The sequence below is a fragment of the Megalobrama amblycephala genome, linkage group LG5 (genome assembly GCF_018812025.1).
Source record: "Megalobrama amblycephala isolate DHTTF-2021 linkage group LG5, ASM1881202v1, whole genome shotgun sequence".
NCBI classification, from domain to species: Eukaryota; Metazoa; Chordata; class Actinopteri; order Cypriniformes; family Xenocyprididae; genus Megalobrama; species Megalobrama amblycephala.
This window is the reverse complement of record NC_063048.1, coordinates 36,155,031-36,180,604: the sequence shown is the minus strand read 5'-3', so window position 1 is coordinate 36,180,604 and position 25,574 is coordinate 36,155,031. Positions and strand designations below refer to the sequence as shown.

The 25,574-nt window shown below is 37.1% G+C and overlaps 1 protein-coding gene across 3 annotated transcripts in view; it reads right to left on the bottom strand.

Moving 5' to 3' along the window:
* The window catches only part of LOC125269226 (formin-1), a 77,573-nt gene that overhangs the window by 6,226 nt on the left and 45,773 nt on the right, over positions 1–25,574 (bottom strand). For all 3 annotated transcript variants that reach the window (XM_048192095.1, XM_048192096.1, XM_048192098.1), the window contains 8 exons: positions 25,502–25,563; positions 25,080–25,168; positions 22,653–22,782; positions 19,947–20,093; positions 19,762–19,821; positions 17,087–17,207; positions 8,017–8,109; positions 2,656–2,707 (listed from right to left, as the gene is read on the bottom strand). In XM_048192095.1, coding sequence (XP_048048052.1) covers positions 2,656–2,707; positions 8,017–8,109; positions 17,087–17,207; positions 19,762–19,821; positions 19,947–20,093; positions 22,653–22,782; positions 25,080–25,168; positions 25,502–25,563 — 754 coding nt within the window. The remainder of the gene's footprint in view (positions 1–2,655; positions 2,708–8,016; positions 8,110–17,086; positions 17,208–19,761; positions 19,822–19,946; positions 20,094–22,652; positions 22,783–25,079; positions 25,169–25,501; positions 25,564–25,574) is intronic.

The following is a 25,574-nucleotide window of genomic DNA, read 5'->3' as shown; positions in this document are numbered from 1 at the left end:
AGTTTCTGGCTGCCAGGCTCTTTTGATCAATATTGGCCAATTCAACACCTTCATTAACGTGGAGTCGAGCGTGGAGTCCATGTGCGGGATTCTGTCAAACATCTGCACTTTAGAGAACAATAATGTGTTCTAACAACGTTACATTTGATCATTCTTCAAACATTAAGCGAACGTTACTTTTGAATGTTCTCTGAATGTAACATTTAAACTAAAACGCTCCATGAACGATGTAGAAATAAAGTTTTTGTGCAGAACATTATTAAAGACTATATAACTCTGAACAAACGTTCTATTAAAGGGTTAGTTCCCCCAAAAATGAAAATAATGTCATTAATTACTCTCCCTCATGTCGTTCCACACCCGTAAGACCTTCATTCATCTTCAGAACACAAATTAAGATATTTTTGATGAAATCCGATGGCTCAGTGAGGCCTGAGCAATGTCATTTCCTCTCTCAAGATCCATTAATGTACTAAAAACATATTTAAATCAGGTCATGTGAGTACAGTGGTTCAATATTAATATTATAAAGAGACGAGAATATTTTTGGTGCGCCAAAAAAACAAAATAACGATTTATTTAGTGATGGTCGATTTCAAAACACTGCTTCAGGAAGCTTCGGAGCACAAATGAATCAGTGTATCGAATCATGATTCGGATCACATGTCAAACCGCCAAACTGCTGAAATCATGTGACTTTGGCGCTCTGAACAGCTGATTCGACACAAAAGATTCATAACGCTCCGAAGCTTCCTGAAGCAGTGTTTTGAAATCGGCCATCACTATATAAGTCGTTATTTTGTTTTTTTGGCGCACCAAAAATATTCTCGTGACTTTATAATATTAATATTGAACCACTGTACTCACATGACCTGATTTAAAGATGTTTTTAGTACATTAATGGATCTTGAGAGAGGAAATGTCATTGCTCAGGCCTCACTGAGCCATCGGATTTCATCAAAAATATCTCAATTTGTGTTCTGAAGATGTGTCTTACGGGTGTGGAACGCCATGAGGGAGAGTAATTAATGACATTCTTTTCATTTTTGGGTGAACGAACCCTTTAATGTTAGTTCTTAACCTTCCCAGAACGTTCCCTGTTAGCTGGAAGTCATTTCTTTACTCAGTGTGTGTGCATGTTCTGCGTCTTATTTATTTCATTTCGCTTTGTTTTGTTTCAGGTTACAAAAAACCTCTCAAACCTAAACAAGGAAAAATAATCAATATGCTTTGTTTGTCCTTTCTATGAAAAGTTCCAGATACTTTCCGTCGTGCAGCATCTGGCAGTCGAACGCTGGCACATAAATCAGCACAAACAGTTTGCAGTATTCCTGCTGGGAGTCTGACACGCTCAAATACACATGATAAGACCACACGATAACACGGACGCTCGTTCCATCCTTCACGACGCTCTGTGTTCAAAAACACACCTGCTCCTTCACAGGGCAAACAATCCCAGAATGCATTAGCGACGAGGGGAAAAATACATCCAAACTGGTGAGAGAACTGTCATTCATGAGTTTGGGTTCATCAAGGACACATGAAATTGATCAAAAGTGACAGTAAAGTCATTTAGAATGTTACAAAAGATTCTATTTCAATCAAATGTTGTTCTTTTAGAACTTTATATTCATCAAAGAATCCTGAAAAATAAAATGTCAGTTTCCATAAAAACTGTTTTCTAACACTGATAATAATCATAAATGATTCTTGAGCAGCAAATCGTCATATTAGAATTATTTCTGAAGGATCATGTGACACTGATGCTGAAAATTCATCTGGGTCATTCTGTGTCAAATCAACCAAATTTTTGATTTTCATAATATTTTTTTTTCTGTAGAAAGACAAACATAAATAGTGATGAAAGCCCAAATATTAAATGTCACAGATGTATATTTACTGAGTAATCCAGTGTTTTGTAGATGAGGATCAAAATGACCATTTTCACCAAATTAGAGGAGTGTAAAATGACTTTATAAAGATGGCAGCATCATTATTTTATTTTCACACAGAGATTGGAAGATCTATTAGTGAAATCTGTTGACTTTATCAATCTGTGTTTCATTATATGCCAACAGTGACAGTTCAAACATGGGAAAAAAGCACTTCTTGTGTTCTTTTCCTCAAGTTTGCATGACTGTAACTCAAGAAGTGTTAAAGATATCTTAATATCCTTTTAGATTCTGGTTCTGAACAAACTTTTCTTCTGGTATCTTCATTTTAAAGGCCCTCGATTGTTCAATCCCAGAGATATGAAGATCTTAATGCGGCTCCATGAGTAAATTGGTCACATTTTCAGTGGTCAAAAAACAAATGTGGGTCAGTTTGTATAAAGATGATACTTCAGGAATATCTGAAGAACAAATAATGTTGAAACTAGAAATGTATCTTGTGTTTTTCCATCATCTCAACTGCATAGAACATTCCTGAGTGCCATAAATATTCCTTTTCCAAAGTTTGCATGTCTGAAACTCTAAAAGTCTTCAAGATATCTTAATATCCTTCTAGATTCTCATTCTTAATAATCTATTCTTTTGAAATCTTCATTTTCAAGGCCCCAAATCCTCAGGTCACCTTAGTCATGATGCCGTCTATGTAGGCAGCACACTAGTGTTTGGATACCTCATATCAGCTGACACTGAAGGTGTTTCCTACCTGTTCTGTGCCGCCTGCAGCCGCTCATCTTCAGACGCGTACTCTGATTGTGCTGCGGACCAAACACAACAACACGTCAACAACACAACACACTGAGAGAGGAAACATCTCCACCCACGGAAGCTTGTTTCCGCCACGGAATAAAAACATAAAAAAATCTCAAATTGGACTTTTGAGTTTAAAACTTGAAATTCTGACTTTTCTGTCTCATAATTATGAGAAAAATAATCAGAATCATGACTTATAAAAGGACAATTGCGAGTTTAAACAGTCACAATTACCTTTGATTTTTTTAATCTGTGGTGGAAACAAGCTTCCATGATCTTTCTTTCTTCAGTGGAAAAGAAATGAAGGAAAACATTCCAGGATTTTTCTCCATATAGTGGACTTCACTGGGGTTCAACGGGTTGAAGGTCCAAATGTCAGTTTCAGTGCAGCTTCAAAGAGCTCTACATGATCCCAGACGAGGAATAAGAGTCTCATCTAGAGAAACCATCAGACATTTTCTAAAAAAAAATAAACATTATATACTTTTTAACCACAAATGCTCATCTTGCACTGCTCTGTGATGCTCCACGCATGACGTAATCATGTTGGAAAGATCACGCGTGACGTAGGAGGAAGTACCGCGGTAGAAAAACTCCATCTCATTTTCTCCTCCAACTTCAAAATCGTTCGACATCGTTGTTTTACATTTTTTTGTAAAGCCTGTTTGACTTAGTCTTTGACGTTCACTTTGTAAACACTGGATCAGTACTTCTGCCTACGTCACGTGACCTTTCCAACATGATTACGTCATGCGTGGAGCGTCACAGAAAACGCTGTACTTATTCAAACACCAGTTCTTTATTTACAATTGCATTGCAAACAAGCAGAAACGTTACAGAGCAGAGCAAGACGAGCATTTGTGGTTAAAAAGAATATAATGATTTGTATTTTTTTAGAAAATGTCCGATGGTTTCTCTAGATGAGACTCTTATTCCTCGTCTGGGATCATGTAGAGCTCTTTGAAGCTGCACTGAAACTGACATTTGGACCTTCAACCCGTTGAACCCCAGTGAAGTCCACTATATGGAGAAAAATCCTGGAATGTTTTCCTCAAAAACCTTCATTTCTTTTCCACTGAAGAAAGAAAGACATGAACATCTTGGATGAGTAAATTATCAGGAAAATTGTATTTGAAAGTGAACTAATCCTTTAACTAACATGAAATAACAATGAGTAAATATATTTTCGCAGCATTTATTAACTTTTTCTTCATATTCATGTTAGTTGACACAGATACTAGTTGTCATCCAGTCACAGTATAGAGCTGTAAACTGAACGAGGATCAGCTCAGATCATGTGACGAGAATGTTTGAGTTTGACTGATCTTTTATAGCAGACATGAGTCTCCTTTTGCTCTCCATTTCGCTGTCTAGGAGAAACAACAGAGATGTTAAAGCATTCGTGTTGATGTTTTCTCCCCTTATAGAGTGTGTCGCATTGGTTTTGTGTGTGTGTGTGTGTGTGTGTGTGTTGCTCTAGTGGCTCCCGTGGAGCTGCTCCATGTAAAAGTGTCTAAATGCAAGGCAGATGTGTGCGGCGGCCGGGCCGAGGTGCAAGAATTTATCTCAGGCCAGAGCGCGCCTATGATCTCAGATTTATTGCATTTTCCAGATTCATCCTTTTTTTTTTACTATGATGGGGGGGACCTTTCCCACTCCCTGATTTAAGAGGGGGAAGTCTCCGAAACGTTGTTCAAAGGCGAGTTTGGGGGTCTTTTGGTGGGGGAGAGTGTGAACAGCGCGTTCTGTTTTCCCCAGCGCGCGCGAGTGTGTGTGTGTGTGTGTGGCTGATTGTCTCAGGCTAATGAAGGCAGTTTGTAACGGGCCGCGCGGGGTGAGCCGTGACCAATGGCGTTGGTCTCAGCAGGGGTGGACTGGCGCCTGCGGTCTCCCTCCGCTGTATATGTGTGTGCTTGTGCGCGCCGCGGAGAGGGATGTGTGAATTTTCTCCTCAGCTCCGTCTGTAAACATGAAACCAGTAGTGGCTAACTAGAAAGTTATGGGACCTGCACGCTGAGAAGGACAATAAATTCAGGCTTTAAAAGCGACTCGCGGCTCTGAGCGGCCGCTGCGCTCTCCATAAAGACCCTCAGATTCAGGGTTCATTATGAAGTAACACGTCTCACGGATAGCTCGCTTTAAACCACACGTGTAATGAAATCAAACGGACACATCAATCTGCAGCGGTTTCTCACCGAGGGAATCTCTGCCGTCACAAACACGACGCTTGAACACTGAGGAATTAATGAAGAACAACTCGACACCAGATCAAATCAAACTCTAGAAAAGAACAATATAGAGAGAGAGCAATAGATCTGCATCTGAATCTCACGAAAACTGTCACAAACAGCTCATATATCACCCCTAAATAAAAAGTATATATATATATATTATGTAATGGGTGTAAATTTTTTTTGAAATAAATAAGTAATAAAAGATAACTTTTAAATTGAATTATTTTCTAACAATTATTAAATAATAAAAACATAAATATATATAAAAAAGTAAATACATAAGAATAAAATAAATAAATAAAGCTTTGATGAAATAAATAAAAATATTTTCCAAATCATAAACATGTACAATATTAGTGCAAATATGAATATAAATACGTCATATTGCAAAAAATCTTTATGGTCCTAAAATTTCCTTTGATAAACATAATTTGTACTTATAATAATATACTTAATTATTTCTTTAGATTTTAGAGTAACATTTGAGCTGGAGAAATTTTCATGAGGTTCACCAACAGTGAGGATGGATGGATGGATGGATGGATGGATGATGAATGTAGGGATGGATAAAATGAGGGATAAATGGAGGGACCGATGGATGGAGCAATGATGATGGATGGATGGATGGATGGATGGATGGATGGATGATGAATGTAGGGATGGATAAAATGAGGGATAAATGGAGGGACCGATGGATGGAGCAATGATGATGGATGGATGGATGGATGGATGGATGATGATGGATGGATGGATGGATGGATGGATGGATGGATGGATGATGAATGTAGGGATGGATAAAATGAGGGATAAATGGAGGGACCGATGGATGGAGCAATGATGATGGATGGATGGATGGATGGATGGATGATGATGGATGGATGGATGATGGAGGAGGATGATGATGGATGGATGGATGGATGGATGGATGGATGGATGATGATGGATGGATGGATGATGATGGATGGATGGATGGATGATAGGTGTAGGGATGGATGATGATGGATGGATGATAGATGTAGGGATGGATAAAAAGAGGGATAAATGGAGGGACCGATGGATGGATGGATGGGTGGATTGAGGGATGGATGGATGTATGAGTGGAGGGTAGAAGGGATGGATGGATGGATGGACGGATGATGATGGATGGATGGATGGATGATAGATGTAGGGATGGATAAAAAGAGGGATAAATGGAGGGACCGATGGATGGATGGAGGATGATGATGGATGGATGGATGGATGGATGGAGGATGATGATGGATGGATGGATGGATGGATGGAGGATGATGATGGATGGATGGATGGATGATAGATGTAGGGATGGATAAAAAGAGGGATAAATGGAGGGACCGATGGATGGATGGAGGGATGGATAAATAGAGGGACCGATGGATGGATGGAGGGATGGATAAAAAGAGGGATAAATGGAGGGACCGATGGATGGATGGAGGGATGGATAAATAGAGGGACCGATGGATGGATGGAGGGATGGATAAAAAGAGGGATAAATGGAGGGACCGATGGATGGATGGATGGATGGGTGGATTGAGGGATGGATGGATGTATGGGCGGAGGGTAGAAGGGATGGATGGATGGATGGACGGATGATGATGGATGGATGGATAATAGATGTAGGGATGGAGGAAAGGATGGATGGATGGATTGATGGATGGATGGAGGGATGATGATGGATGGATGATAGATGTAGGGATGGATAAAAAGAGGGATAAATGGAGGGACCGATGGATGGATGGATGGATGGATGGAGGATGATGGATGATAGATGTAGGGATGGATAAAAAGAGGGATAAATGGAGGGACCGATGGATGGATGGATGATAGATGTAGGGATGGATAAAAAGAGGGATAAATGGAGGGACCGATGGATGGATGGATGGATGGATGTAGGGATGGATAAAAAGAGGGATAAATAGAGGGACCAATGGATGGAGCAATGATGATGGTTGGATGGATGGATGGATGATAGGTGTAGGGATGGATGATGATGGATGGATGATAGATGTAGGGATGGATAAAAAGAGGGATAAATGGAGGGACCGATGGATGGATGGATGGATGGATGGGTGGATTGAGGGATGGATGGATGTATGGGCGGAGGGTAGAAGGGATGGATGGATGGATGGACGGATGATGATGGATGGATGGATAATAGATGTAGGGATGGAGGAAAGGATGGATGGATGGATTGATGGATGGATGGAGGGATGATGATGGATGGATGATAGATGTAGGGATGGATAAAAAGAGGGATAAATGGAGGGACCGATGGATGGATGGATGGATGGAGGATGATGATGGATGGATGGATGGAGGATGATGATGGATGGATGGATGGAGGATGATGATGGATGGATGGATGATAGATGTAGGGATGGATAAAAAGAGGGATAAATGGAGGGACTGATGGATGGATGGAGGGATGGATAAAAAGAGGGATAAATAGAGGGACCAATGGATGGAGGGATGATGATGGATGGATGGATGGATGGATCGATGGATGGATGGATGGAGGAGGATGATGATGGATGGATGATAGGTGTAGGGATGGATAAAAAGAGGGATAAATAGAGGAACCAATGGATGGAGGGATGATGATGGATGGATGGATGGAGGGATGGATGGTGGATAGAGGGATGATGGATGGATGATAGATGTAGGGATGGATGAAAGGATGGATGGATGATCATGGATGGATGATAGATGTAGGGATGGATAAAATGAGGGATAAATGGAGGGACCAATGGATGGAGGGATGATGGTGGATAGAGGGATGGATGGATGGATGACAGTTGTAGGGATGGATGGAGAGATGATGGTTGTTAATGTAGTGACTGACAGGGTTCCTGTAGAGTTCACAGAATTAGTTCAGAGAGATTCTGATATATATCCAAATGAATCAATATCGAATCGAACTGAATCAAAGTCAGAATTGAATCGCAAGCATGTGAATCAAAACCGAATCAAATCGTGAAGTTTGTGTCAGTGCCCAGCTCTTCCTCAACACGCTGAAGTCATCGTGAACAGAATTACGGCACAGTAATGAAGTGTTTGTGACTCACCAGAGCTGATGAAGGTCTCCATCTTGTCCTTGAAGGGCTGCAGATGTTCGTCAGACGAGTTCTCACACACCTGCTGAACCTCCTTCACACACGCTGCAGGAGAAACACATCAGAAACACTGAGACAAAGACACACATCTGATATGAGAGTCATCATGTGCCGTGATGAATCAACTGCTGAAGTGTGGTGGGATATTTACCCTTTTTTAATTACATTTTGTATAAAAGTGTATCTTCACAGTCAAAACAAGTCAAAGATCAAAGAAGTCAAAACTGAGATGCTGAAATCACATGCAGTTCATGCATCACAAGGTCAAGTGTACGAGCAGCACAGTAGGAAGGACATGAACTAATCGCTCAGAATTAATGAAGCGCAGGTGAGTTCTGCGTATCAGATTACCAGCACTTCCATAAACGAGTTAAACGAGAAACATGAGCAAGAAGTGTGTGAATCTCATCTCCAACAGATGACTATCAAAGACGAGCGTTTGGAGCGCATTCAGACGGAGCCGGAGCAGGAATGCTTTTGATTATGAGGCAGGTTGTTCTGGTGTCAAACATGAGAACTAGTTTACGAGTTTTCCTGATGATTTCAGAGTATGCATCTCATCATTATGACAGCGAGTTTGATATCTGTCGATTCCTCTCGGTGACGTCGCACACGTTTATGTTCCTAGCGAAAGCTTCCAGACATCAGGATCCTCTGGAGCAGGAGCAGATGCCGGATGGAGTTTGTGTTGTTTGTGCTCAGCAGAGTCTTTGTTGTGCTGCCAAACAACTGCGTTCACACAAACTCAAAGAGCTGAGAGAAATCACTTGGCAGCTCGACTCTCGGCCGCATGTATGGATATGTTTAGCATTAATGAATCTAGTAAATACCTGCATGTGTTTATCATTGATCTGGGCTATAATATGCATTTTTATAATGCTTATGTTTTTATATAAACACAACACTCCTCATGCTTTTACACAAAGGCAGTTGATTTGTTCTGTGGAATAACAATCTGAGGATTCATCTTTACATGAACTCTACATGAATGATAATGAAATGGAAATCTTATTGTGAATAATTCATCATGCACATGCCAGTTTTACTGATATACGATTATAGTTTTTGTTAATATTCTGAATTAAAATTGTTTTTACATTTTGTTTTCACTTTAATTTTATTTTATTTTTAGAAAGTTCTAGTTATTAACTGGCTGACATTAATTGATAAATATATATACAAACATTATGTAAACAAACTTTTATGTTAGATGCAATTAATCGATTTTATAGCATTTATATGTATATAAATATATACATCCACGGATGGATGAATGGATGGAGGGAGGGAGGATGATGGATGAGGGATGAATGGATGGATAGAGGGATGATGGATGGATGGATGGATGGATGGATGAATTAATAGATAGAGGGATATGATGATGGATGTAAGGATGGATGGATGGAGGGAGGAAGGATGGAGGAATGATGGATGGATAGAGGGATGATGATGGATGGAGGGAGGATGGATGGATAGATGGAGGAAAGGATGATGGATGGATGATTGGATGATGGAGGTAGGAATGGATGGATGGAGAAATAATGATGGATGAGGGATGAATGGATGGATGGAGAGAGGGATGATGGATGGATGGAGGGATGAATGGATGGATAGTGGGATGATGGATGGATGGATGGATGGATGGATGGATGGATGGATGGATGATAGATGTAGGTATGGATAAAATGAGGGATAAATGGAGGGACCGATGGATGGATGGATGGAGGGATGATGGAGGGTGGGATTGAGGGAGCGAGAGATGGATGGATGATGGAGGGAGAGGATGGAGGTAGGGATGGATGGATAGAGGGATGGATGATGGATAGTGGGATGATGGATGGATGGATGGAGGGATGAATGGATGGATAGAGGGATATGATGATGGATGGATGGATGGAGGGATGAATGGATGGATAGTGGGATGATGGATGGATGGAGGGATGAATGGATGGATAGAGGGATATGATGATGGATGGATGGATGGAGGGAGGGATGAATGGATGGATAGTGGGATGATGGATGGATGGAGGGATGAATGGATGGATAGAGGGATATGATGATGGATGTAGGGATGGAGGGAGAGAGGGAGGATGGATGGAGCGATAGATGGAGGGAGGATGGATGGATGGAGGGAGCAAGGGAGGGAGGATGGATGGAGGAATGATGGATGGATGGATGGAGGGATGAATGGATGGATAGAGGGATGATGATGGATGGATGTAGGTATGGAGGAATGATGGATGGATGGAGGGAGGATGGATGGATGGATGGATAGATGGAGGAAAGGATGATGGATGGATGATTGGATGATGGAGGTAGGAATGGATGGATGGAGAAATAATGATGGATGAGGGATGAATGGATGGATGGATAGAGGGATGATGATGGATGGATGTAGGGATAGAGGAATGATGGATGATGGAGGGAAGGATGATGGATGGATGAATGGATGATGGAGGTAGGGATGGATGGATGGAGGGAGAGAGGGAGGGAGGATGGATGGAGCGATAGATAGAGGGAAGGATGATGGATGGATGGATGGATGGATGGATGGAGGGAGAGAGGGAGGGAGGGAGGATGGATGGATGATGGATGGAGGGAGGGATGAATGGATGGATAGAGGGATGATGATGATGGATGGATGGATGGATGGATGGAGGAATGATGACGGATGATGATGATGATGATGATGATGATGCTCATGAAGCTGGTGGTAAACATAACCTGACGATACTTTGATGTTTTGCTCTACAGTGTAATCCTCAGACTGTCTAATCTAGAAACGTGTTTTCAGAGACAATCATAACAGCGTCTTCAGTGTGTGTGATTCACGCTGTAGAACAAAACGTCAATAAATAAAAACACACTGAAAACGTTCAAACGTCCTCGAGTCCTCCAGTGACTCTCGCTGCTCCACACCACTGAAAGCCGTAACCGCAGGGACAGAGCTGATTTATCTCCACGCGTCGGCCTTGGCCAGTCAGAAGGGCAATAGCCGGGATTTATCCCGAGCTCTGACAGCACTCTGAGGTTGTATATAATTGTGGATTATCTACTGAAATTCTTCGGCTTTGCTCCGATGGAAATGATCCACTGCATGCTATATAAATAACTCCGGGCCGCCCCGCCAGACAAACGTCTTGTCTCCTGAAAGACTTTCCAAAACATGACGTCTAAAGCCCTGTGAGCCGGAGTTTGTATGCGTGTAGAAGCATGGTTTCGGTTAATTCGCTCTTTCATCATTGGAGGATACGAGGAATGCCTCTATTGTCTCGACCCGTGGCATATGGGCTCGATTGATGCGCCACTTACGCTCTTATAAAGTGAAGGCAGATAGACTGACGCGGCGCTGTTCAGAGAGCAAATGACATGCAAACACATGAAGATCCCTCAAACTGTTTAGTATTTTAATATCTAAACCTTCATACAGTTACTTGAGAAGCAAAATGACTCAAGATATTGTCTTGTTTGTGGTTTCTGAACACACTGACAGATATTTGTTCTTGTTTTTCAAGTTTAAACTTCATTTTGATCATTTTTCCAGTTGACTTTAATATCCAAAGTCATTTTGCTCCTCCAGTAAATGCATCTTGATTTAAGAATGTTTTGATATTTGTGCTGGAAAACAAGTTAAAAACACTGAGGAAGAAGAGCTTCATCTGGAAGCATTCAATAACGGCCAGTCCAGAGCTGTTATTCTTTGATAACCATTACTCATGCGATGATGTTTGTCTGCTGTCATTAAAATGTAAGAAAAACAGCTGTGCTTCGATGTGCTTTCCGCCTCTGAAGTTTTTTTTTGGTTTCTTTTGTGTTTTCATTATTGTGCCCAAAGTTGCCTGGATATTCCCGTGCATGGAGCGGTTACTGAGGTTTTGTTTTGGGAATTGCGGTCGCGCTTCCCAGGAAAATTACACGCCCCACCAGTGGCTTAATCAAAAGGACACCGTCTGGATACAGACACTTGTGTTCTTCTCCGGCTGTGATTAATGCCGAGCTTCAACACACACTTGTGTTTGTCTGAGGTATGAACATCATCTCGAGAGTGTCCGCTTTAAACATAACAGAAATTATTAGACATTTATAATCATTTAATGCTACAATTACTTCTGAAAACAGCTGGAAATGATGCTTTATCTGAAATAAATGTGATGAGGCTTCATTTATTTGATCAAAAATACAGTCAAAATTGTATAATATTATTAAAATGTAAAACAGCAAGTTTTCTCTGTGAATATATAGTAAAGTGTAATTTATTTCTGTGATCAAAGCTGAATTTTCAGCATTGTTACTCATTACTGACACTGAAGACTGGAGTAATGATGCTGAAAATTCAGCTTTGATCACAGGAATAAATTACACTTTACTATATATTCACAGAGAAAACTTGCTGTTTTACATTTTAATAATATTTCACAATTTTTACTGTAGTTTTAAATTGTAATATTTAACAATTTTTACTGTAGTTTTTTATATGTAAAAAATATTTCACGATTTTTACTGTAGTTATTTTAAATTGTAATAATATTTAACAATTTTACTGTAGTTATTTTAAATTGTAATAATATTTCACAATTTTACTGTAGTTATTTTAAATTGTAATATTTCACAATTTTACTGTACTTATTTTAAATTGTAATATTTAACAATTTTTACTGTAGTTATTTTAAATTGTAATATTTAACAATTTTTACTGTAGTTTTTTAATTTGTAAAAATATTTCACGATTTTTACTGTAGTTATTTTAAATTGTAATAATATTTCACAATTTTACTGTAGTTATTTTAAATTGTAATAATATTTCACAATTTTACTGTAGTTATTTTAAATTGTAATATTTCACAATTTTACTGTACTTATTTTAAATTGTAATATTTAACAATTTTTACTGTACTTATTTTAAATTGTAATTTAACAATTTTTACGTAGTTATTTTAAATTGTAATATTTCACAATTTTTACTGTAGTTTTTTTAATTTGTAAAAATATTTCACGATTTTTACTGTAGTTATTTTAAATTGTAATAATATTTCACAATTTTACTGTAGTTATTTTAAATTGTAATAATATTTCACAATTTTACTGTAGTTATGTTAAATTGTAATATTTCACAATTTTTACTGTAGTTTTTAATTTGTAAAAATATTTCACAATTTTACTGTACTTATTTTAAATTGTAATATTTAACAATTTTTACTGTAGTTATTTTAAATTGTAATTTAACAATTTTTACGTAGTTATTTTAAATTGTAATATTTCACAATGTTTACTGTAGTTTTTTAATTTGTAAAAATATTTCACAATTTTTACTGTAGTTTTTTAAATTGTAATATTTAACAATTTTTACTGTAGTTATTTTAAATTGTAATAATATTTAACAATTTTACTGTAGTTATTTTAAATTGTAATATTTCACAATTTTACTGGACTTATTTTAAATTGTAATATTTCACAATTTTACTGTAGTTTTTAATTTGTAAAAATATTTCACAATTTTTTACTGTACTTATTTTAAATTGTAATAATATTTAACAATTTTACTGTAGTTATTTTAAATCGTAATATTTCACAATTTTTACTGTAGTTATTTTAAATTGTAATAATATTTAACAATTTTACTGTAGTTATTTTAAATCGTAATATTTCACAATTTTTACTGTAGTTATTTTAAATTGTAATAATATTTAACAATTTTACTGTAGTTATTTTAAATTGTAATATTTCACAATTTTTACTGTAGTTTTTAATTTGTAAAAATATTTCACAATTTTTTACTGTACTTATTTTAAATTGTAATATTTCACAATTTTACTGGACTTATTTTAAATTGTAATATTTCACAATTTTTACTGTAGTTTTTAATTTGTAAAAATATTTCACAATTTTTTACTGTACTTATTTTAAATTGTAATAATATTTAACAATTTTACTGTAGTTATTTTAAATCGTAATATTTCACAATTTTTACTGTAGTTATTTTAAATTGTAATAATATTTAACAATTTTACTGTAGTTATTTTAAATTGTAATAATATTTCACATATTTTGCATCCTTAGTGAGCAGAAGAGACTTCTTTTAAAAACATTTTAAAAATTCTTATATTCCCAACTTTTGACTGGTAGTAAATATTACATTTATGCATTTGGCAGACACTTTTAATGCAAAGCGGAATTCAAGGCATACATTCGATCAGTTCACACCTTCCCTGAGAATTCTTGACCTTCTGCTGGAGCTACTAGAATGAAACACAAAAGACACATTACAAACAAACAACACTGCCTGGGCAAAATCATCTAAAGATCAGGTAAAGTGAAGTAACTTTAAGCCAGTCCATCAAAAGCATGAGTGTAAACTCGAGAGAGACTCTTTTAACCCTGAAGAGAGCAAAGGAGCTGAAACGGAGATCAGATTTCTGGTAAAAGTTGAAGAGAGCAGCGCGGAGGGCAGCGGGGCAGTCAGGTTGTCTCAGGGCATCTCTGTCTCGCTCTCGTCTCATAGTTCAGACATGTCACCGGCCCCTGAGACTGACCCCATGTCGCGACCCCTGCGCCAGGCCGTGTCACACGCCACGGGTGTAAAATCAGCAAACACAAACGCTTAAACACACACAGGACGAGCTGGGACGTCCAACTACTGTCTCTGATAGAGGCTTACCCAACAGGGAACGTTCTGGCAAGGTTCTCTCAAAGTTCTTCCAGTAACGTTAATAGAACGTCAAAGCATCAGTTCAAAGCATCTGATCTTTAATAATGTTCTCAAAACGTAAGCACAAAAACATTATTTATACTTCATTCATGGAACATTTTTCAGGGAAGTTTTTTAAATGTTGCTACTTGTTTCAGAATATTCAGAGAACATTAAAATATAACGTTCCCATAATGTTTAAGAATGATACAATGTAATGTTCCCTTTACATTCACATAACCAAGAAAAAAAAAAAAAAAAAAAAAGTTTAAAAAAAAACAAAACAATTAAAAAGAGAATTTAAAAACTTGCAGATTCCAAAAGTAATCTCACATGTGTCTCTTTAAAACCCAAATTCTGTGTTTTTCATTTTAATTAATGGTTTAATCAAATTTTAAGAATCAGAAAGTGAATTAATAAAGCTTTAAGAATGTAATAATTTACTCAGGATTTTAACAATAATAGCGCACTATGAAATGTGTTTTATTTTTTCCGAAATTCTGTTTTCTCCATTTTAATTTTTCTGGATTCTGTTTTAATGGTTTAATACAAATTTTAAGAAATAAAAAAAGATGTCTAAACAATTGAATTCATAAAACGAACTTTTTCTGAATTATGTGGTTTATGATTTACAAATTTGTCATTAAAAACAATGTAAATCAAATGTATAAAACTTTAACAATTATTTAATCTTCATGTAAAATGTTTTTAAATGAAGTGTTGCACAAGAGGTGTACTGTTTAAATTAAAGCAAATTAAAACAAAAATTGCTTACAAATTCCTTTAAAAATAAAATGTGTTTTTGTTAATGTTAGAGAAGTACATTCTCCTGTACGACAGAAATATATTTTAGTCATAATTTCCTAAACCAGACGTTTATTTTGGTGGGTTGTAGTTAAGAATTTTGTGTGAATCTGTCCACATTTTCCTCATTTCTCATCAGATTCTTCCAAAATCAAATGATCTGAGCTATTAATGTTTCATATTAATTGTAGAGCTCTAACTCATCTGACTATAAATATCATGAAACGTAAGTTTCGCTGGTCTTTTCATCTCTATTGTGTCATATATCCGAGTGAAACGCTTCGCAAACAAGAACAAATGTAGGGCGGGGCTTGATTTTGTCTGTGTGTAATTGATTGGATGGTTGTGTTTTGCTATTGGTGGATCTCATGTGAGTGACAGGTTGCCCCGCCCTCATCATCAGAGAAGAGAAGAGATGCTGCAAGAGGAAGATATTCCGATTCAAGATTACCAGGAACATGAATTTAAAACAACAATGATGTGCAGCGATAAATCATTCAGAATAAATATTCCACTTTAAAGTGTTTTGAAGACAGTTTTAAATTTTTATAGATGGCAGTAAAACAGTTGATTTTGCAGATTCACTGTGTGATTGGAGCAGAAGCAGGAATATCAAAGGCCTCACACGTGTACGTCAGATGCACAGACCTCAAATCTCGCTCCAGAAACTCTTTCTTCACCACCTCGACTTCCTCTGCACTCTCACTTTAAACAGAAATGACTCGAGGAATAATTAGGAACACTTGGAGCTCTTTATGATAGCACGGCATAAATATTTATCCCTGTCCAGAAATACAGACGTCCTAGGTGCGCTCGCAACACCCTCCTTACGATCTCATGCCAACGCCCGAGGACTCGCAGGCCAGACGATCAAGGGTTTTTTGTTGTGGTGTGGATCAAATGCTAAGGCCCTTATTCTGTATTTATTGTCTTGCATTTTTGTGCTAATAAATGAGTGACAGACAGCTCGAGGTGGGGCGGCAGTGGTTTTGTAGCCGTTTTGTATTTTTCCCCCGGGTCACTGAGGATCAGAGTTTTTAACAACGATTCTCAAATGGAGGGGAATGAGGAGAGAGCATATCTAATTGCTTTCATATGCCGTATTATTGGCTGATTTAAATAATTGCAGACACCAGGGGCTGGGGGGGCGTGACCTTTGACCCCTGCGGCGGCCCCGAGCACAACTATGGTAAAAGCGCCCTTTTCCAGTGTAAAAACTGTTTCATGAAAAGAAGTTGCTTTTAACTGCTTGTTAATTGACAGACGGTTTGAAACTAAACTGACTGAAGCAAAATCATTCTGATAGACGTTCATTTTTTAATAAATCATTTGAGCGAATGATTCAACGACTCACTGAAATCAGCGGAAGAGCCACTGAACCAATCAGTGAATCAATCTCTGTTTAGTGATTCAAAAGAGTCACTAGAATGAATCGCTGTGTAAATAATCAAAAAGAGTGTCTGAGCACCGGTTATACCTGTCGTTCTGTCCATCTCCGGCATTGAATCACAGACAAACGGATGGGATTCATACCTGTCAGCTCTTTCTTTAACTTGCGAAGGTCTTTTGCGAGATCTTCAAACTTGACCTGTGCGGCGTGGAAGAGATCCTGAGGTTCAGGCAGCGGGAAAACGCTTTTCTCTGTTCCTGCGTTCTGAAACACAACAACACAATCTTTCAGAAAGAAAGAAAGAGAAACTGACAAGAATTTTCTTATTTGGTATTTTTGTCTTGTTTTCCATTACAATTATCTACCCAGCTAACAAAAAAATATATATATTCTAAATACATTTAGCTGACATTTCCATTTAAGTTATGAAAGCGTCATTCATGAATGTCCATTTTTTAAAATGTTTTTAAATAGTTTTTTCTTGGTTATTTGAACGTTAAGGGAAAATTCCATTGTATCATTCTTCAAACAAAATAGGAACATTACTTTTGAAACAAGTAGCAACATTTTAAAAAACGCAACATCCAACTAAAACATTTCAGAAAAAGTTGAAATTTTGATTCATGGTCGCTAAAGGGCGGCAAAATGTTAAAAGTGGGCGGAGCCACTTTTACTAAAATGGCTGTAACTCGTGAACGGAATAAGATATTTTCATCAAATCTGGGACATGTGTGTATAGGCTCAATCTTTGCTCACAGTAAAAAAATCGCGAGGATTGAACACTTGGTGGTGCTATACATTTTACATGAAATCATAAAAACAGCTTTAACTATGTAACCATTAGGACTGACTTGAAAATTGGCATGCAGTGTCTTGGTTCAAGGAGCCATGATTGTCTTTGAGGACACTGGCTTATCTCGAAAAACATGAAACTCGTGGGCATGTTTGACTCATGGGCCTAGAGGTCTGTGAGAATTTTGAAAGAAATCACCACTAGGTGGTGCTTTACACCTCTGTAATCACGTGGTGTTTCACACATCCACACAATATTCATATCATTTGATAGATCTCCTCATACTGAACAACTTTGCCTCAAGAACCACTGCTGTCAATCAAATCATTCATTAACCGTTAAATGCATACCTCGGGTCTTTAGTGACCCGGGACGTCATTCACTACCCTCCTCCTCGTTCATTTTTTAAAGTTAGACATCAACCTTCTTGGTATTCCTCAATCAATTCATTATAAAGAATATAACAAGAAAAAAAATCATAAAATTATAAAGGAATGCCTATTTTGTATTAATTTTTTGTAAAAATTGTATAGGGTCGCTAACGACCCGAGGTGTGTATGAGTGTACGTATATTTATTCTGCACAACAATAATTGAATCTTAGATGACGGAATAAGTGCAATTCACCTTTATTCCACAAGGTGGCAATGTCTGATACACAATGCTGAAGTGACGACTCATTCAGAAAACGAAATAATAAGAAAAACATGAAATGGCTCAGCGATTTACTGCAGAGCAAGTATTGAACGCAATCAAATATGACTGTAACTGTTACAGGATGAATCTGGTGAAGCTGTTAGCGATCGAAATATTGATTTTGAAGATATTGAAAATTATATCGTTTTGAGAATATGTTTGAGATCGCGAATGGGCTCATATTCGTGACCTCAAACATAAACCTAGCCTATTATTTGCTGAATTTACTGGGAAATGAGCTGACGAGGACAGTGGTGATGGCATAAAACATCTGCTCAAACTGAGCCCTTTCAAGCTCCAAAAGGTAACAAAATATGATTTATTTTATCCTTCTGTAATTGTTACTCTAATATCAGAGGAGTTTTATACTATCACGACAGGTAGAGATCCTTCTGTGTTAGATATAGATCCGGGTCGCTAAAGACCCGAATATGTAAGAATGATTGGAGAAACAGTCATGCATTTAAGGGTTAAATATTCGCGATTATTTAGAAAACCTACTTTTGCGAACTAGTCGCCTGATTGGAACCAAACCAGTGCAGTTCAAATCTCTGATCTCTCTAAATCAATAATTATCAAAAAGAGGTCATTTAGAAAAGCAGTGTGGCAAAATATACTCAAAAGCCTATAAATCCTAAACGAAAACACAAAAATAGGTGAGCACATGTGACATATGATTCTAAACAAGCATGCTAACTTTTATGGAGATCGGACCATAGATGGCACTGTTAAAAAGCTTTATAAACCATATATTTCTTTTGGTAAACTGCCTGTATTTGCTGTAAATGGTGTTTTCCATCTATGATCTAAGTGGCTACAGGCTTGCTAAATGAAACATAATACCTTTTTAGGCCTTAAAGCACTTGAACCCTGATAACTGCTGCTCGCAGCTATATTAAGTCTTGTTTTCTCAAAATGAAGCGAGTGTTTGCTTAAATTAAGAACAAATATCTGTTATTGTGGGTCAGAAAAAATAAACTAGTTTTCCCTTTGAATGAAGTTGGTTTTTCTGACTCCATAGTTCGTGTTTTAATCTTGAACTCACTTAATTTTGATAGATTTTTCAGAAAACAAGACTTAATATCTTCATTTATTTTGCTTCTCCAGTAAATGTGTCTTGATTTCAGAATGTTTAGATATTTGTGGTGGAAAACAAGACTATATTACTGAATCATTTCTTCAGATGTCTGTTGTTTTTTATTGCATTACATCAGTGTTACTGTCAGTTTATGGGGTTAAACACAGCCACAGAGAGCCGTTTTGGTGATGTGCAGGAAAGCACAGCTAGAACGATGATTCAATCATGAGGCTAAAGTTCAAACAGCTGTACCTCGTCCATGTTTCTCAGGTAGTAAGACACCACATAATCCACCAGGCTTATACGATTGTCCTGATGGGAAAAGAAAAGAATTAGGAGATGTTGAGGTGACCGTATCACACCAAATCAAATGAAGCACTTCTGCTGCAAATACATTCAAAGTTCAGTTCAGGTTCATGGTGTTATTATTTTTATACCCTGCTCTTGACATCTTTTAATTTAGGAAGAATCTCCAGTCCGAATCCATCCGCCTGTCCTCTGGTTCTGTTTCCACCGTTCATGTAGTTTCCAAAGGCCAGAATGAGACCGATCACATCCTTCACACTCTCATTCTCAAGAAACACCTGTAGAAGCACAGCAAACACAGAAATACACACTTACACACTTCATCTGCAGCACATGTTTTTCTGTCCATTATTTTTCAATTTTAATCCCTAAATAAAAAGAAATGTCTGAGTTTTTTTTGGAAGTTCAATGAAATTATGAGTCAAGAAGATATTAAAAATCATGTTTGATGTTGTTCCGGTCAATTCATTACTCTGGAATTGGAAGGAATAATCAAATATAAACATACTAATTCAAAAAGTCTTGCAGCATGCAACAATAATCATTTCAATCAGTAGTGTGTCACACTGACATCACATGACCTCATTTTGTTGCATGTCTACTTAGAGAGTGGGTTGCACATCAATTGTGTTCCTGATTTCATTATTTTTTGATGTATTTGCCATTTTTAATTCTGAATTCTTTGGCAAATAACATTTCAAGAAAATGTTTGATGTTGTTTCTGCTTGATTCGTCACTCTGGAAATAGGATAATAGGACATGTAGTATGTCATAAAGGTCGTTTCACATACTGTGCACAATATGCACACTGCAGAAATAATTAAAGGGTTAGTTCACCCAAAAATGAATATTTTGTCATAACCTGACTTTTTCTCACAATTCTGACTTTTTTTTGTCACAATTCTGACTTTATTCCTTGCAATTGAGAGTTTATATCAAACAATTGCGTGATATAAAGTCAGAATTGCGAGTTATAAAGTCAGAATTGAGAGATATAAAGTCAGAATTGCGAGATATAAAGTCAGAATTGCGTGATATAAAGTCAGAATTGCGAGTTATAAAGTCGGAATTGCGAGATATAAAGTCGGAATTGTGAGATATAAAGTCAGAATTGAGAGATATAAAGTCAGAATTGCGAGATATAAAGTCAGAATTGCGTGATATAAAGTCGAGTTATAAAGAATTGCGAGTTATAAAGTCAGAATTGCGAGATATAAAGTCGGAATTGCGAGATATAAAGTCGGAATTGCGAGATATAAAGTCGGAATTGCGAGATATAAAGTCGGAATTGCGAGATATAAAGTCGGAATTGCGAGTTATAAAGTCGGAATTGCGAGTTATAAAGTCGGAATTGAGAGATATAAAGTCAGAATTGCGAGATATAAAGTCGGAATTGCGAGATATAAAGTCGGAATTGCGAGTTATAAAGTCGGAATTGCGAGTTATAAAGTCGGAATTGTGAGATATAAAGTCAGAATTGCGAGTTATAAAGTCGGAATTGAGAGATATAAAGTCGGAATTGCGAGATATAAAGTCAGAATTGAGAGATATAAAGTCAGAATTGCGAGTTATAAAGTCGGAATTGCGAGTTATAAAGTCGGAATTGCGAGATATAAAGTCGGAATTGCGAGTTATAAAGTCAGAATTGCGAGTTATAAAGTCGGAATTGCGAGATATAAAGTCGGAATTGCGAGATATAAAGTCGGAATTGCGAGATATAAAGTCAGAAGAATTGCGATTGCGAGTTATAAAGTCAGAATTGCGAGTTATAAAGTCAGAATTGCGAGTTATAAAGTCGGAATTGCGAGATATAAAGTCAGAATTGCGAGATATAAAGTCAGAATTGCGAGTTATAAAGTCAGAATTGCGAGTTATAAAGTCAGAATTGCGAGTTATAAAGTCGGAATTGCGAGATATAAAGTCGGAATTGCGAGATATAAAGTCGGAATTGCGAGTTATAAAGTCGGAATTGCGAGATATAAAGTCAGAATTGCGAGTTATAAAGTCAGAATTGCGAGTTATAAAGTCAGAATTGCGAGTTATAAAGTCGGAATTGCGAGATATAAAGTCGGAATTGCGAGATATAAAGTCAGAATTGCGAGTTATAAAGTCAGAATTGCGAGATATAAAGTCGGAATTGCGAGATATAAAGTCAGAATTGCGATTGCGATATAAAGTCAGAATTGCGTGATATAAAGTCAGAATTGCGAGTTATAAAGTCGGAATTGCGAGATATAAAGTCAGAATTGCGATTGCGATATAAAGTCAGAATTGCGAGTTATAAAGTCAGAATTGCGAGTTATAAAGTCAGAATTGCGAGTTATAAAGTCGGAATTGCGAGATATAAAGTCAGAATTGCGAGTTATAAAGTCAGAATTGCGAGTTATAAAGTCGGAATTGCGAGATATAAAGTCGGAATTGCGAGTTATAAAGTCGGAATTGCGAGATATAAAGTCGGAATTGCGAGTTATAAAGTCGGAATTGCGAGATATAAAGTCGGAATTGCGAGTTATTAAGTCGGAATTGCGAGATATAAAGTCGGAATTGCAAGTTATAAAGTCGGAATTGCGAGATATAAAGTCGGAATTGCGAGTTATAAAGTCGGAATTGCGAGATATAAAGTCGGAATTGCGAGTTATAAAGTCGGAATTGCGAGATATAAAGTCGGAATTGCGAGTTATAAAGTCGGAATTGCGAGATAAAAGTCACAATTACCTTTTTCATTTTTCAGTGATGGAAAGAAACTTCCACACAGTTGAGTTAAGACAACAGTTAAGTCTTAACAACTATAGAAGAGCAAAATAAATCTAATAGCAGCTTTCCAGGCTTTATTTTACCTTGCACACAGTAGAGATGGTCTCCACCTTACGATGGACAGAAGATATGGAGTCCGTAAAGACCGTCCGGAATATGATGCAGTGAGCACGACCGGCGAAATCCGGAATCTGGGAGAGTTCGTACAGGAATCTGCGCAGGAAGATGAAAGAGAAAAACCAGTAAGATCAAAGAGGTCACAGGGTCTTCACACGAACACACAAATCTGGATGTAACTAAGTGCACTTTAGTGTAATTAAGTCAAATATTAGCGGCACGAGTCACAGAGACACACAATCATGTGCAGAGGATCGCTGGTTTCCTGTTTCATTAGCATACGGACGGACTCACACTGACTCATTACAGTGGAGGGTCAAAGGTCAAACACAGTAGTTTTACAGGAATGGTTAAGATGTTTGTACAGCATGTGAGAGTAAATTTATCACCCCTCAGTTTTTAGAAACAGTATTTTCTTGTAAAACACTTCAACTTTGAATTTTTTTTTTTTACAGTGTATATGTTTAAGTCTTGAACAAATGAAGCTGATTGTTTTTATGAATTGAGGGAAGAGTCATAATTATGTGATTTATCCTGTCTTTAACTCTCCTCACTTCATGGACTGAAGCAGCAGACTTCAAATATTATCTACAGGTGTTTGAAATAAAATTTAAGGTATTTTAAGACCTTTTTAAAGACCTGCATGAATAAAATTACTACCGTATAGAGTGCAACAGTTCCCGTCCACTCTTTCAGTGGTATTTTAAGTATTTTTCCATGAATTTCTCCCACAGGGAAGTCATTGTTAAAGTGTTATAAGCCATGAATCAAGCCAACCAGCTATAAGGAGAATCATAACATTACAAACTTTGATTTGAAGCAAAAACTTTTTTGAAAATCTGACAAAAAGACAAAAGGTACTTAACAGCTTTAGTGAGGGAAAGACCGACAATCCCATGAAGCATTGCGAACAGCACAATCGAATTAAAAATGATTAAGAAATATAAAACTACTCATGTACAAATATTGATTATATATACACAATATATTTTATGTTTATTGCAGCGCATCATGGGAGTGGGCGGAGCTAAAGAGCTCTTTTGGCATGTTTTTTGACTCTATTTGGTGGAATTTTCAGTACAGAATCATGGGTAATGTAGTTTTTCACCACGAAATCAGCTGATAAACATGATTATTTTAAAACCAAGTTGAAATAACATGGGCTGATGTCTTCAACAGAAGCAAAAACCATCGATTAAACATCCTCATAGCTCACAGTAGGGTTGACTTTAAAAGGGGTATAAATTATCGTTTAAAATTAATTTCCCTATGGAGAAAATGAATGAAGTTTTACCTTCCAGAACCAAGTGTTGCACTCTATTTGAGGATGTAGGTGAATGTTATTTATGGTACCATCCTAAAACGTAAAATAAATGAAAAAACCTGACAATTTAAACAACTTTATAGGTCAAATAATACAAGTTTTGACAAAAACAAGTTTTATAAACCTCCACATTTCAGCCTTGAAAACATTTTTTAAGAAAAAGGGATGAGTCAAAATGATAAATGATTATTAGTATTCATTTAAAATATTCTATGAAACATGCAGCGCTCACATTTATTTAATTAAATCATTATTTTTTGAAGTTTAATCATCACTAGACGTGCCGATATTCGGTAATGTGATAATAAGACACGAAAATTTGTTTATGTCTGCACGAATCATTTCACACCGGACTGCTTAGTGAATTAATGTCAATACAAAGGGACAATATAAAACAGAAACTGTGCTAAAATGTGCTACTCAAGGATATACACGTATAAACTGTTCGTGATCCAGCTTACAGTCTCCAGAGTGATACTGGATACGGCAGTAATGAAGGTGAGAGCACTTTATTACAGTTCATCGGAGTTTATTTACGGGTATAAAGTTTATTAAGCACCACCCGAAAGGCATCAGGTCTTTATATATTTGTTTACTGTTAGTTGTAACGAGTGTTTCTGTGTAATTCGCTATGTATGTTGGTAAAAATACAAGGGAAAGAGTAATATTTTAATGCGCACTTGCAGTGTTTTATTAAGCTCTTACAGTGATTTTCTTGAGTGAAAATGGACGCTTCATCTTTTCTGTGAAGTGCAATAAACGTCATAAAACCCATCTGTATAGTTTTGGCCATCATTCGGACGGTACAGCAGGCCTGTACTAATATAGTGGATTAAAAACAAGAAGACAATATAAGATATAACCGTAACTGAACTAAACTATACCTGATCTATCTCCATGCAGCATATATTGGCAGTTTCTGCCATTATTGTGTGTCCTGACTGAATCCTGACAGGGGAGAACGAGCTCTTGAAGCTCCGCCCTCTTAAGCCGAGCACAGCAGCTCATTTGCATTTAAAGGGACCGCACTGAAACGGCTCATTTTTGCTCAACCACTAAAAAGACGTACTGTTCAGGTTTATCCAGGAGTTTCACTTCATCTTCTTTAGACGTCTCGTAATGTTTCCTGATCTTCTCCAGTTCATCAGTCTGAGCTCTCTGCAAACATTCACAACAGAACCATTATGAGCACCCTCATATAACATGAACGAATCACGATCGACTAACTAGTTGACTGGTCATTCAGATAACCGCTGACTACAGATGTAAAAGCATAAAGATATGTATATAATTTAGACACAGCCTCTAAAATCGAGACTCAGAGTTAGAAACACACACACAATTAATGTTTAATGAAATAATAAAGGCAGTTTTATTGACGAGATGAACAGCTGGTGCTGTTAAATCATGGACTGTAGAAAGTGAATAAAGAAGTCAGGTGTTAATCTCGTCAACATTCTTCCTCGCTCTCGGGTTTCTTTATGCACTCACATTTTCATATAAAGCTTCGATGGTCTCCAGATCCACCACAGAGTGATCCACCGTCAGAACAGCTGCAATATAG